The sequence below is a fragment of the Euprymna scolopes genome, chromosome 46 (genome assembly GCF_053919585.1).
Source record: "Euprymna scolopes isolate OS-2025 chromosome 46, ASM5391958v1, whole genome shotgun sequence".
In the NCBI taxonomy this organism is placed as follows: Eukaryota; Metazoa; Mollusca; class Cephalopoda; order Sepiida; family Sepiolidae; genus Euprymna; species Euprymna scolopes.
Window position 1 is genome coordinate 147,102,877 of NC_136527.1, and position 13,735 is coordinate 147,116,611.

Consider the following 13,735-nt stretch of genomic DNA (forward strand, 5'->3'; position numbering starts at 1 on the left):
TGAAATATTTGTTGATGTTATTATTTTCGATTGTAGGCCAATTTCCTTTTGTTTGTTTGGCCTTGAAACATAACCGCGTTCCAAAATGTGTGTCACTATCTCAGGTGACCCTCGTGCAACATTCCATGTTGTCATGGTTGAAACGTGACCCTCATATCACGTTCTTGGCTTGCCTCTCCGATTTCTTCAGCCTGTCCCCTTATTATACAACACTAGTCCAACAGCAATAAACCAGTGTTGTCATAACACTGGCGACAAAAGAATTCGGAAACTCACGAAAGAAAAAAGAACTTAATAAACCAGTGTTCCGATAACACTGGCAATATGAGGATTTGAGGAAGAATTTTTTCACGCGATAACCCCAAAGGAAAAAACAGAAAAACTCTGTAATTGACGTTCAAAAAATTCAGAACCAGATAAGTATGAGATAAAATCTTTTTATAAAAGAACAAATTGTGTTGGTCCATCCTACCGGAAAAGTATATTTAAAAAGCTCTAAACTAAAACAAAAATATGATTAAAATCTTAATCTTCTTATTGTGTTGAGCGTAAACAAAAAATAGTTGCTGTTGTTCTCTCTGCATGATTAAAAAATCTTTACTCTATTATTTTTCCCTGGAAAAAATACTTATTTTTTTACTGTTAAATGTTCTCTTTGTTTTACTTAAAACAAAAAGGAAAACGACTCCCCCCCCGCCGCAGCAAGAAGGAAATTTTGATTTTACGTTAAAGAAAAAAACAAAACAAATTTTGCACCTCTGAGAGCATTTATTTTGTGTTGTTAAACGGCATAATCTAATGTAAACATAAGGCTATTATTTTTTGAATAGCTGTTTCATTTTTGTCCAAAGAAATAAAAGTCAAACGTCTTAAAATTGTTAAGTCCAACGAACATTTTATTTTGTCCATTGTTTAAAATAATGTGAAAAAAATTATTATTTCCCGCCCGGTATTTGCAAAGTAAGGAAAATAAAGGGTCGAAATATAATAAAATAAAGCCACTATTCATCCATGCATGGTTACATTTGGGCTGGTGGACCAGCTGTTAGCCTACTTATTTTAAATAATGTTAAAAAGAGAATCGCTAATCTTATAAATCCCACACTTTCTACTAACCTTCAACCTCTTTTTTTTTTTTTACACAGTGATCACCACTTATCAAGGCCCGGAAGCCACTCAGGGATAAGGGTTATTGCAAGTACATTACGTTAGTGAGGAGATTTGCTGAAATGTTTACTTAAGGGGGCGGTTCATTAGGAATTTGTTAACATTGGACTTGAAGACAACCAAGTTGTAGTCCGGAGGGAAGCAGGCAGACGGAACAGAGTTCCACAGGCGTGCAGTTCTAAGAAAGAAGCTTTGTTCATGGAATCTGCGTTTTGATTTAGGCACAGATATAGAGTGGGGAAATTTTTCACAGTGGATTCAGCTAGACGGGTGTTTTTCGTGAAAGATTGGCGAGGGGGGCACCAGAGATTGGAGCTCAGACGAGCATCTGCCATGGAAATAACGATAAAACAAGGACAGGCTCGCAACGTCTCTTCTGTGGGAGAGAGGTTGCAGGGTAGAGAAAAGGGCATCCCCCACTAAGCCACGAAGTCTATTTTGTACTCTGTCAAGGCAGGATAGGCTGTTTTAAGCAGCTCCTGCCCAGATATGGCAACAGTATTCCATCCTTGGACGTACTTGGCTTTTATATAGATAGAGAATTGCATCAGTAGTGAGATATCTTCTGGAGCGGTAGAAGGATCCCACCATCTTTCCAGCGACCTTGGACACAGACTTGATGTACGTGTTCCATTTCAGATCAGGAGTAAAGGTCAAACCCAGAAGCTTGTCAAAACACGGGGCCTCGCCCAGACGAGAGCCATCCATCACAATTGATGCCAGATGGGGATCAGAGCGTTGATGATGTAAGGATAGGAGTTTGGTTTTGGATGCATTAAAGGTAACTGTGCTTGTTTTACATGCACTTAAATAAAATATGTCCTGATGAACTTTAGGCTTCGGTGCCTCCTAAACATAAATACCACACGGCACACCCAGCAGTAAGCTAAGTCCCAACTTTCACTGTTGAAGTTTCCCAATAAATGTCAGAACATTTGTTTCTAATGTTATTTTGACGAATTTTTAGTTTTGAATAATGAGTTTAGAAAGGGTCAAGAACTTCTGATATCACTAAAGACATCAGATGGAAGGTGCATATTCCAAATCTAAGGTTAGTTTGGTTGTTAGATAAACCATTTAACTGTAATGATGCAACAACCATACAAACATACAGCCAAATTTCCCTAACATATAATAATAATAATAAAATAAAAAAGGGTTTGTCATATTTTGTCATTATAAGATGTGATGCAAGAATTATAATTACCATTTTGCTTTTGTTTCCATATTTCTTATTTCTTCAATGAGAGCAGTAATCTGAAGGAGGAATAATAACATTTTAATTGAAAAAAAATTAGCTTATTTACTTTTGTGACGACAAATGAAAGTATAGAATCAGTGAAATGCTTATGAGGGCAACTAGCAAAGCGCAAAGGAGGAGGACATGTTAGACACAAAGGAGGAGGACATGTTAAGCACAAAGAAGGAGGACATGATAAGCGACCAAGGAGGAAGACATGATAAGCGACACAGGACGAGGACATGAAAAGCGTCAAAGGAGGAAGACATGATAAGCGACACAGGACGACCACATGATAAGCGACAAAGGAGGAAGACATGATAAGCACAAAGGACGAGGACATGATAAGCGACAAAGGAGGAGGACATGATAATCGACAAAGGAAGAGGACATGATAAGCGACAAAGGACGAGGACATGATAAGCGACAAAGGACGAGGACATGATAAGCACAAAGAAGGAAGACATGATAAGCACAAAGGAGGAGGACTTGATAAGCGACAAAGGAGGAGGACATGATAAGCGACAAAGGAGGAGGACATGATAAGCACAAAGGACGAGGACATGTTAAGCGACAAAGGAGGAGGACATGATAAGCACTAAGAAGGAGGACATGTTAAGCGCAAAGGAGGAGGACATGATAAGCACAAAGAAGGAGGACATGATAAGCGACAAAGGAGGAGGACATGATAAGCGACAAAGGACGAGGACATGATAAGCGACAAAGGACGAGGACATGATAAGCACAAAGAAGGAAGACATGATAAGCACAAAGGAGGAGGACTTGATAAGCGACAAAGGAGGAGGACATGATAAGCGACAAAGGAGGAGGACATGATAAGCACAAAGGACGAGGACATGTTAAGCGACAAAGGAGGAGGACATGATAAGCGACTAAGGAGGAGGACATGATAAGCGACAAAGGAGGAGGACATGTTAAGCACAAAGGAGGAGGACATGATAAGCACAAAGAAGGAGGACATGTTAAGCGCAAAGGAGGAGGACATGATAAGCGACAAAGGAGGAGGACATGATAAGCGACAAAGGAGGAGGACATGATAAGCGACAAAGGAGGAACACATGATAAGCGACAAAGGAGGAGGACATGATAAGCACAAAGGAGGAGGACATGATAAGCACAAAGGAGGAGGACATGATAAGTGACAAAGGAGGAGGACATGATAAGCGACTAAGGAGGAGGACATGTTAAGCACAAAGGAGGAGGACATGATAAGCGACTAAGGAGGAGGACATGATAAGCGACAAAGGAGGAGGACATGTTAAGCGCAAAGGAGGAGGACATGATAAGCGACAAAGGAGGAGGACATGATAAGCGACTAAGGAGGAGGACATGATAAGCACAAAGGAGGAGGACATGATAAGCACAAAGGAGGAGGACATGATAAGCGACAAAGGAGGAGGTCATGATAAGCGACTAAGGAGGAAGACATGATAAGCACAAAGGAGGAGGTCATGATAAGCACAAAGGAGGAGGACATGATAAGCACAAAGGAGGAGGACATGATAAGCACAAAGGAGGAGGACATGATAAGCGACAAAGGAGGAGGTCATGATAAGCACAAAAGAGGAGGACATGATAAGCACAAAAGAGGAGGACATAATAAGCACAAAGGAGGAGGACATGATAAGCGACAAAGGAGGAGGACATGATAAGCACAAAGGAGGATGACATGATAAGCGACAAAGGAGGAGGACATGATAAGCACAAAGGAGGAGGACATAATAAGCACAAAGGAGGAGGACATGATAAGCGACAAAGGAGGAGGACATGATAAGCGACAAAGGAGGAAGACATGATAAGCGACAAAGGAGGAGGACATGATAAGCACAAAAGAGGAGGACATAATAAGCACAAAGGAGGAGGACATGATAAGCGACAAAGGAGGAGGACATGATAAGCACAAAGGAGGAAGACATGATAAGCGACAAAGGAGGAGGACATGATAAGCGACAAAGGAGGAGGACATGATAAGAACCAAGGAGAGGGACATGATAAGCACAAAAGTGGAGGACATGATAAGCGACAAAGGAGGAAGACATGATAAGCGACCAAGGAGGAGGACATGATAAGCGACAAAGGAGGAGGACATGATAAGCACAAAAGAGGAGGACATGATAAGCACAAAGGAGGAAGACATGATAAGCGACAAAGGAGGAGGACATGATAAGCACAAAAGAGGAGGACATGATAAGCACAAAGGAGGAGAACATGATAAGCGACCAAGGAGGAGGACATGATAAGCGACCAAGGAGGAGGACATGATAAGCGACCAAGGAGGAGGACATGATAAGACCAAAAGAGGAGGACATGATAAGCACAAAGGAGGAGGACATGATAAGCGACAAAGGAGGAGGACATGATAAGCACAAAGGAGGAGGACATGATAAGCACAAAGGAGGAGGACATAATAAGCACAAAGGAGGAGGACATGATAAGCGACAAAGGAGGAGGACATGATAAGCACAAAGGAGGAAGACATGATAAGCGACAAAGGAGGAGGACATGATAAGCACAAAAGAGGAGGACATAATAAGCACAAAGGAGGAGGACATGATAATCGACAAAGGAGGAGGACATGATAAGCACAAAGGAGGAAGACATGATAAGCGACAAAGGAGGAGGACATGATAAGCGACAAAGGAGGAGGACATGATAAGAACCAAGGAGGAGGACATGATAAGCACAAAAGTGGAGGACATGATAAGCGACAAAGGAGGAAGACATGATAAGCGACCAAGGAGGAGGACATGATAAGCGACAAAGGAGGAGGACATGATAAGCACAAAAGAGGAGGACATGATAAGCACAAAGGAGGAAGACATGATAAGCGACAAAGGAGGAGGACATGATAAGCACAAAAGAGGAGGACATGATAAGCACAAAGGAGGAGAACATGATAAGCGACCAAGGAGGAGGACATGATAAGCGACCAAGGAGGAGGACATGATAAGCGACCAAGGAGGAGGACATGATAAGCACAAAAGAGGAGGACATGATAAGCACAAAGGAGGAGGACATGATAAGCGACAAAGGAGGAGGACATGATAAGCACAAAGGAGGAGGACATGATAAGCGACAAAGGAGGAGGACATGATAAGCACAAAGGAGGAGGACATGATAAGCGACAAAGGAGGAGGACATGATAAGCACAAAAGAGGAGGACATGATAAGCGACAAAGGAGGAACACATGATAAGCGACAAAGGAGGAGGACATGATAAGCACAAAGGAGGAGGACATGATAAGCACAAAGGAGGAGGACATGATAAGCACAAAAGAGGAGGACATGATAAGCACAAAGGAGGAGGACATGATAAGCGACAAAGGAGGAGGACATGATAAGCACAAAGGAGGAAGACATGATAAGCGACCAAGGAGGAGGACATGATAAGCAAAAAGGAGGAGGACATGATAAGCGACCAAGGAGGAGGACATGATAAGCACAAAAGAGGAGGACATGATAAGCGACCAAGGAGGAGGACATGATAAGCACAAAAGAGGAGGACATGATAAGCGACAAAGGAGGAGGACATGATAAGAACCAAGGAGGAAAACATGATAAGCACAAAAGTGGAGGACATGATAAGCGACAAAGGAGGAGGACATGATAAGCGACCAAGGAGGAGGACATGATAAGCACAAAGGAGGAGGACATGATAAGCGACAAAGAAGGAGGACATGATAAGCACAAAAGAGGAGGACATGATAAGCACAAAGGAGGAAGACATGATAAGCGACAAAGGAGGAGGACATGATAAGCACAAAAGAGGAGGACATGATAAGCACAAAGGAGGAGGACATGATAAGCGACCAAGGAGGGGGACATGATAAGCGACCAAGGAGGAGGACATGATAAGCGACCAAGGAGGAGGACATGATAAGCACAAAAGAGGAGGACATGATAAGCAAAAAGGAGGAGGACATGATAAGCGACAAAGGAGGAGGACATGATAAGCACAAAGGAGGAGGACATGAAAAGCGACAAAGGAGGAGGACATGATAAGCACAAAGGAGGAGGACATGATAAGCGACAAAGGAGGAGGACATGATAAGCACAAAAGAGGAGGACATGATAAGCGACAAAGGAGGAAGACATGATAAGCGACAAAGGAGGAGGACATGATAAGCACAAAGGAGGAGGACATGATAAGCGACAAAGGAGGAGGACATGATAAGCACAAAGGAGGAGGACATGATAAGCGACAAAGGAGGAGGACATGATAAGCGACAAAGGAGGAGGACATGATAAGCACAAAGGAGGAGGACATGATAAGCGACAAAGGAGGAGGACATGATAAGCGACAAAGGAGGAGGACATGATAAGCACAAAGGAGGAGGACATGATAAGCACAAAAGAGGAGGACATGATAAGCACAAAGGAGGAGGACATGATAAGCGACAAAGGAGGAGGACATGATAAGCACAAAGGAGGAGGACATGATAAGCGACACAGGAGGAGGACATGATAAGCACAAAAGAGGAGGACATGATAAGCACAAAGGAGGAGGACATGATAAGCGACAAAGGAGGAGGACATTATAAGCACACAGGAGGAAGACATGATAAGCGACCAAGGAGGAGGACATGATAAGCACAAAAGAGGAGGACATGATAAGCACAAAGGAGGAAGACATGATAAGCGACCAAGGAGGAGGACATGATAAGCACAAAGGAGGAGGACATTATAAGCTACCAAGGAGGAGGACATGATAAGCACAAAAGAGGAGGACATGATAAGCGACAAAGGAGGAGGACATGATAAGCACAAAAGAGGAGGACATGATAAGCGACAAAGGAGGAGGACATGAAAAGCACCAAGGAGGAGGACATGATAAGCACAAAGGAGGAAGACATGATAAGCGACAAAGAAGGAGGACATGATAAGCGACCAAGGAGGAGGACATGATAAGCACAAAAGAGGAGGACATGATAAGCACAAAGGAGGAAGACATGATAAGCGACAAAGGAGGAGGACATGATAAGCACAAAAGAGGAGGACATGATAAGCACAAAGGAGGAAGACATGATAAGCGACCAAGGAGGAGGACATGATAAGCGACCAAGGAGGAGGACATGATAAGCGACCAAGGAGAAGGACATGATAAGCACAAAAGAGGAGGACATGATAAGCACAAAGGAGGAGGACATGATAAGCGACAAAGGAGGAGGACATGATAAGCACAAAAGAGGAGGACATGATAAGCACAAAGGAGGAAGACATGATAAGCGACAAAGGAGGAGGACATGATAAGCACAAAAGAGGAGGACATGATAAGCACAAAGGAGGAAGACATGATAAGCGACCAAGGAGGAGGACATGATAAGCGACCAAGGAGGAGGACATGATAAGCGACCAAGGAGGAGGACATGATAAGCACAAAAGAGGAGGACATGATAAGCGACAAAGAAGGAAGACATGATAAGCGACAAAGGAGGAGGACATGATAAGCACAAAAGAGGAGGACATGATAAGCACAAAAGAGGAGGACATGATAAGCACAAAGGAGGAGGACATGATAAGCACAAAGGAGGAGGACATGATAAGCGACCAAGGAGGAGGACATGATAAGCACAAAAGAGGAGGACATGATAAGCACAAAGGAGGAAGACATGATAAGCGACCAAGGAGGAGGACATGATAAGCGACAAAGGAGGAGGACATGATAATCACAAAGGAGGAGGACGATAAACGACAAAGGAGGAGGACATGATAAGCGACAAAGGAGGAGGACATCATAAGCACAAAGGAGGAGGACATGATAAACGACAAAGGAGGAGGACATGATAAGCGACAAAGGAGGAGGACATGATAAGCACAAAGGAGGAGGACATGATAAGCGACAAAGGAGGAGGACATGATAAGCGACAAAGGAGGAGGACATGATAAACGACAAAGGAGGAGGACATGATAAGCGACAAAGGAGGAGGACATGATAAGCGACCAAGGAGGAGGACATGATAAGCGACAAAGGAGGAGGACATGATAAGCACAAAGAAGGAAGACATGATAAGCGACCAAGGAGGAGGACATGATAAGCGACCAAGGAGGAGGACATGATAAGCGACAAAGGAGGAAGATATGATAAGCGACAACGGAGGAGGACATGATAAGCGACAAAGGACGAGGACATGATAAGCGACAAAGGAGGAGGACATGATAAGCGACAAAGAAGGAGGACATTATAAGCGACAAAGGAGGAGGACATGATAAGCGACAAAGGACGAGGACATGATAAGCACAAAAGAGGAGGACATGATAAGCGACAAAGGAGGAGGACATGATAAGCACAAAGGAGGAGGACATGATAAGCACAAAAGAGGAGGACAAGATAAGCACAAAAGAGGAGGACATGATAAGCGACAAAGGAGGAGGACATGATAAGCACCAAGGAGGAAGAGATGATAAGCACAAAGGAGGAGGACATGATAAGCGACAAAGGAGGAGGACATGATAAGCACAAAGGAGGAGGACATGATAAACGACCAAGGAGGAGGACATGATAAGCGACAAAGGAGGAGGACATGATAAGCACAAAGGAGGAGGACATGATAAACGACAAAGGGGGAGGACATGATAAGCGACAAAGGAGGAGGACATGATAAGCACAAAGGAGGAGGACATGATAAACGACAAAGGAGGAGGACATGATAAGCACAAAGGAGGAGGACATGATAAGCACAAAGGAGGAGGACATGATACACGACAAAGGAGGAGGACATGATAAGCACAAAGGAGGAGGACATGATAAGCGACAAAGGAGGAGGACATGTTAAGCACAAAGGAGGAGGACATGATAAGCACAAAGGAGGAGGACATGATACACGACAAAGGAGGAGGACATGATAAGCACAAAGGAGGAGGACATGATAAGCGACAAAGGAGGAGGACATGATAAGCACAAAAGAGGAGGACATGATAAGCGACAAAGGAGGAGGACATGATAAGCACAAAAGAGGAGGACATGATAAGCGACAAAGGAGGAAGACATAATAAGCGACCAAGGAGGAGGACATGATAAGCACAAAGGAGGAGGACATGATAAGCACAAAAGAGGAGGACATGATAAGCGACAAAGGAGGAGGACATGATAAGCGACCAAGGAGGAGGACATGATAAGCACAAAAGAGGAGGACATGATAAGCGACAAAGGAGGAAGACATGATAAGCGACCAAGGAGGAGGACATGACAAGAACAAAGGAGGAGGACATGATAAGCACAAAAGAGTAGGACATGATAAGCACAAAGGAGGAGGACATGATAAGCGACCAAGGAGGAGGACATGATAAGCACAAAAGAGGAGGACATGATAAGCGACAAAGGAGGAGGACATGATAAGCACAAAGGAGGAGGACATGATAAGCACAAAGGAGGAGGACATGATAAGCGACAAAGGAGGAGGACATGATAAGCACAAAGGAGGAGGACATGATAAGCGACCAAGGAGGAGGACATGATAAGCACAAAAGAGGAGGACATGATAAGCACAAAGGAGGAAGACATGATAAGCGACCAAGGAGGAGGACATGATAAGCGACAAAGGATGAGGACATGATAAGCACAAAGGAGGAGGACATGATAAGCACAAAGGAGGAGGACATGATAAGCGACCAAGGAGGAGGACATGATAAGCACAAAGGAGGAGGACATGATAAGCGACAAAGGAGGAGGACATGATAAGCACAAAGGAGGAGGACATGATAAGCACAAAAGAGGAGGACATGATAAGCGACAAAGGAGGAAGACATGATAAGCGACCAAGGAGGAGGACATGATAAGCACAAAGGAGGAGGACATGATAAGCACAAAAGAGGAGGACATGATAAGCGACAAAGGAGGAGGACATGATAAGCGACCAAGGAGGAGGACATGATAAGCACAAAAGAGGAGGACATGATAAGCGACAAAGGAGGAAGACATGATAAGCGACCAAGGAGGAGGACATGATAAGCACAAAGGAGGAGGACATGATAAGCACAAAAGAGTAGGACATGATAAGCACAAAGGAGGAGGACATGATAAGCGACCAAGGAGGAGGACATGATAAGCACAAAAGAGGAGGACATGATAAGCGACAAAGGAGGAGGACATGATAAGCACAAAGGAGGAGGACATGATAAGCACAAAGGAGGAGGACATGATAAGCGACAAAGGAGGAGGACATGATAAGCACAAAGGAGGAGGACATGATAAGCGACCAAGGAGGAGGACATGATAAGCACAAAAGAGGAGGACATGATAAGCACAAAGGAGGAAGACATGATAAGCGACCAAGGAGGAGGACATGATAAGCGACAAAGGATGAGGACATGATAAGCACAAAGGAGGAGGACATGATAAGCACAAAGGAGGAGGACATGATAAGCACAAAAGAGGAGGACATGATAAGCGACAAAGGAGGAGGACATGATAAGCGACAAAGGAGGAGGACATGATAAGCACAAAGGAGGAGGACATGATAAGCACAAAGGAGGAGGACATGATAAGCGACCAAGGAGGAGGACATGATAAGCACAAAAGAGGAGGACATGATAAGCGACAAAGGAGGAGGACATGATAAGCACAAAAGAGGAGGACATGATAAGCACAAAGGAGGAAGACATGATAAGCGACCAAGGAGGAGGACATGATAAGCACAAAAGAGGAGGACATGATAAGCACAAAGGAGGAAGACATGATAAGCGACCAAGGAGGAGGACATGATAAGCACAAAGGAGGAGGACATGATAAGCGACCAAGGAGGAGGACATGATAAGCACAAAAGAGGAGGATATGATAAGCGACAAAGGAGGAGGACATGATAAGCACAAAAGAGGAGGACATGATAAGCACAAAAGAGGAGGACATGATAAGCGACAAAGGAGGAGGACATGATAAGCGACAAAGGAGGAGGACATGATAAGCGACAAAGGAGGAGGACATGATAAGCACAAAGGAGGAGGACATGATAAGCGACAAAGGAGGAGGACATGAAAAGCGACCAAGGAGGAGGACATGATAAGCACAAAAGAGGAGGACATGATAAGCACAAAGGAGGAAGACATGATAAGCGACAAAGGAGGAGGACATGATAAGTACAAAAGAGGAGGACATGATAAGCACAAAGGAGGAAGACATGATAAGCGACCAAGGAGGAGGACATGATAAGCGACCAAGGAGGAGGACATGATAAGCGACCAAGGAGGAGGACATGATAAGCACAAAAGAGGAGGACATGATAAGCACAAAGGAGGAGGACATGATAAGCGACAAAGGAGGAGGACATGATAAGCACAAAAGAGGAGGACATGATAAGCACAAAGGAGGAAGACATGATAAGCGACAAAGGAGGAGGACATGATAAGCACAAAAGAGGAGGACATGATAAGCACAAAGGAGGAAGACATGATAAGCGACCAAGGAGGAGGACATGATAAGCGACCAAGGAGGAGGACATTATAAGCGACCAAGGAGGAGGACATGATAAGCACAAAAGAGGAGGACATGATAAGCACAAAGGAGGAGGACATGATAAGCACAAAGGAGGAGGACATGATAAGCGACCAAGGAGGAGGACATGATAAGAACAAAAGAGGAGGACATGATAAGCACAAAGGAGGAGGACATGATAAGCGACAAAGGAGGAGGACATGATAAGCGACAAAGGAGGAAGACATGATAAGCGACCAGGGAGGAGGACATGATAAGCGACAAAGGAGGAGGACATGATAAGCACAAAGGAGAAGGTCGAAAAACGACAAAGGAGGAGGACATGATAAGCGACAAAGGAGGAGGGCATGATAAACGACAAAGGAGGAGGACATGATACACGACAAAGGAGGAATACATGATAAGCGACAAAGGAGAAAGACATGATAAGCATAAAGGAGGAGGACATGATAAGCACAAAGGAGGAGGACATGATAAACGACAAAGGAGGAGGACATGATAAGCGACAAAGTTGGAGGACATGATAAACGTCAAAGGAGGAGGACATGATAAGCGACAAAGGAGGAGGACATGATAAGCACAAAGGAGGAGGAGATGATAAGCGACAAAGGAGGAAGACATGATAAGCAAAAAAGAAGGAGAACATGATAAGCGACAAAGGAGGAGGACATGATAAGCACAAAAGAGGAGGATATGATAAGCGACAAAGGAGGAAGACATGATAAGCACAAAGGAGGAGGACATGATAAGCACAAAGGAGGAAGACATGATAAGCGACCAAGTAGGAGGACATGATAAGCGACCAAGGAGGAGGACATGATAAGCGACAAAGGAGGAGGACATGATAAGCGACAAAGAAGGAGGACATGATAAGCACAAAGGAGGAGGACATGATAAGCACAAAGGAGGAAGACATGATAAGCACAAAGGAGGAGGACATGATAAGCGACAAAGGAGGAGGACATGATAAGCACAAAGGAGGAAGACATGATAAGCGACCAGGGAGGAGGATATGATAAGCGACAAAGGAGGAGGACATGATAAGCACAAAGGAGGAGGACATGATAAACGACAAAGGAGGAGGACATGATAAGCGACAAAGGAGGAGGACATGATAAGTACAAAGGAGGAGGACATGATAAGCACAAAGGAGGAGGACATGATAAGCGACAAAGGAGGAGGACATGATAAGCACAAAGGAGGAAGACATGATAAGCGACCAGGGAGGAGGATATGATAAGCGACAAAGGAGGAGGACATGATAAGCACAAAGGAGGAGGACATGATAAACGACAAAGGAGGAGGACATGATAAGCTACAAAGGAGGAGGACATGATAAGCACAAAGGAGGAGGACATGATAAGCGACAAAGGAGGAGGACATGATAAGCACAAAAGAGGAGGACATGATAAGCACAAAGGAGGAAGACATGATAAGCGACCAAGGAGGAGGACATGATAAACGACAAAGGAGGAGGACATGATAAACGACAAAGGAGGAGGACATGTTAAGCGACAAAGGAGGAGGACATGATAAGCACAAAGGAGGAGGACATGATAAGCGACAAAGGAGGAAGACATGATAAGCACAAAGGAGGAGGACATTATAAGCGACAAAGGAGGAGGACATGATAAACGACAAAAGAGGAGGACATGATAAGCACAAAGGAGGAGGACATGATAAGCACAAAGGAGGAAGACATGATAAGCGACCAAGGAGGAGGACATGTTAAGCGACAAAGGAGGAGGACATGATAAGCGACAAAGGAGGAGGACATGATAAAAGACAAAGAAGGAGGACATGATAAGCGACAAAGGAGGAGGACATGATAAGCGACAAAGGAGGAGGACATGATAAGCACAAAGGAGGAGGACATGATA

The 13,735-nt window shown here is 44.2% G+C and overlaps 1 protein-coding gene across 1 annotated transcript in view; it reads right to left on the bottom strand.

The window, feature by feature from the left end:
- Window positions 1-13,735, bottom strand: part of LOC145271157 (transcription termination factor 2-like) — a 120,512-nt gene that overhangs the window by 76,502 nt on the left and 30,275 nt on the right. Inside the window, exon 3 of the mRNA XM_080126693.1 lies at window positions 2,375-2,424. Coding sequence (XP_079982819.1) covers window positions 2,375-2,424 — 50 coding nt within the window. The remainder of the gene's footprint in view (window positions 1-2,374; window positions 2,425-13,735) is intronic.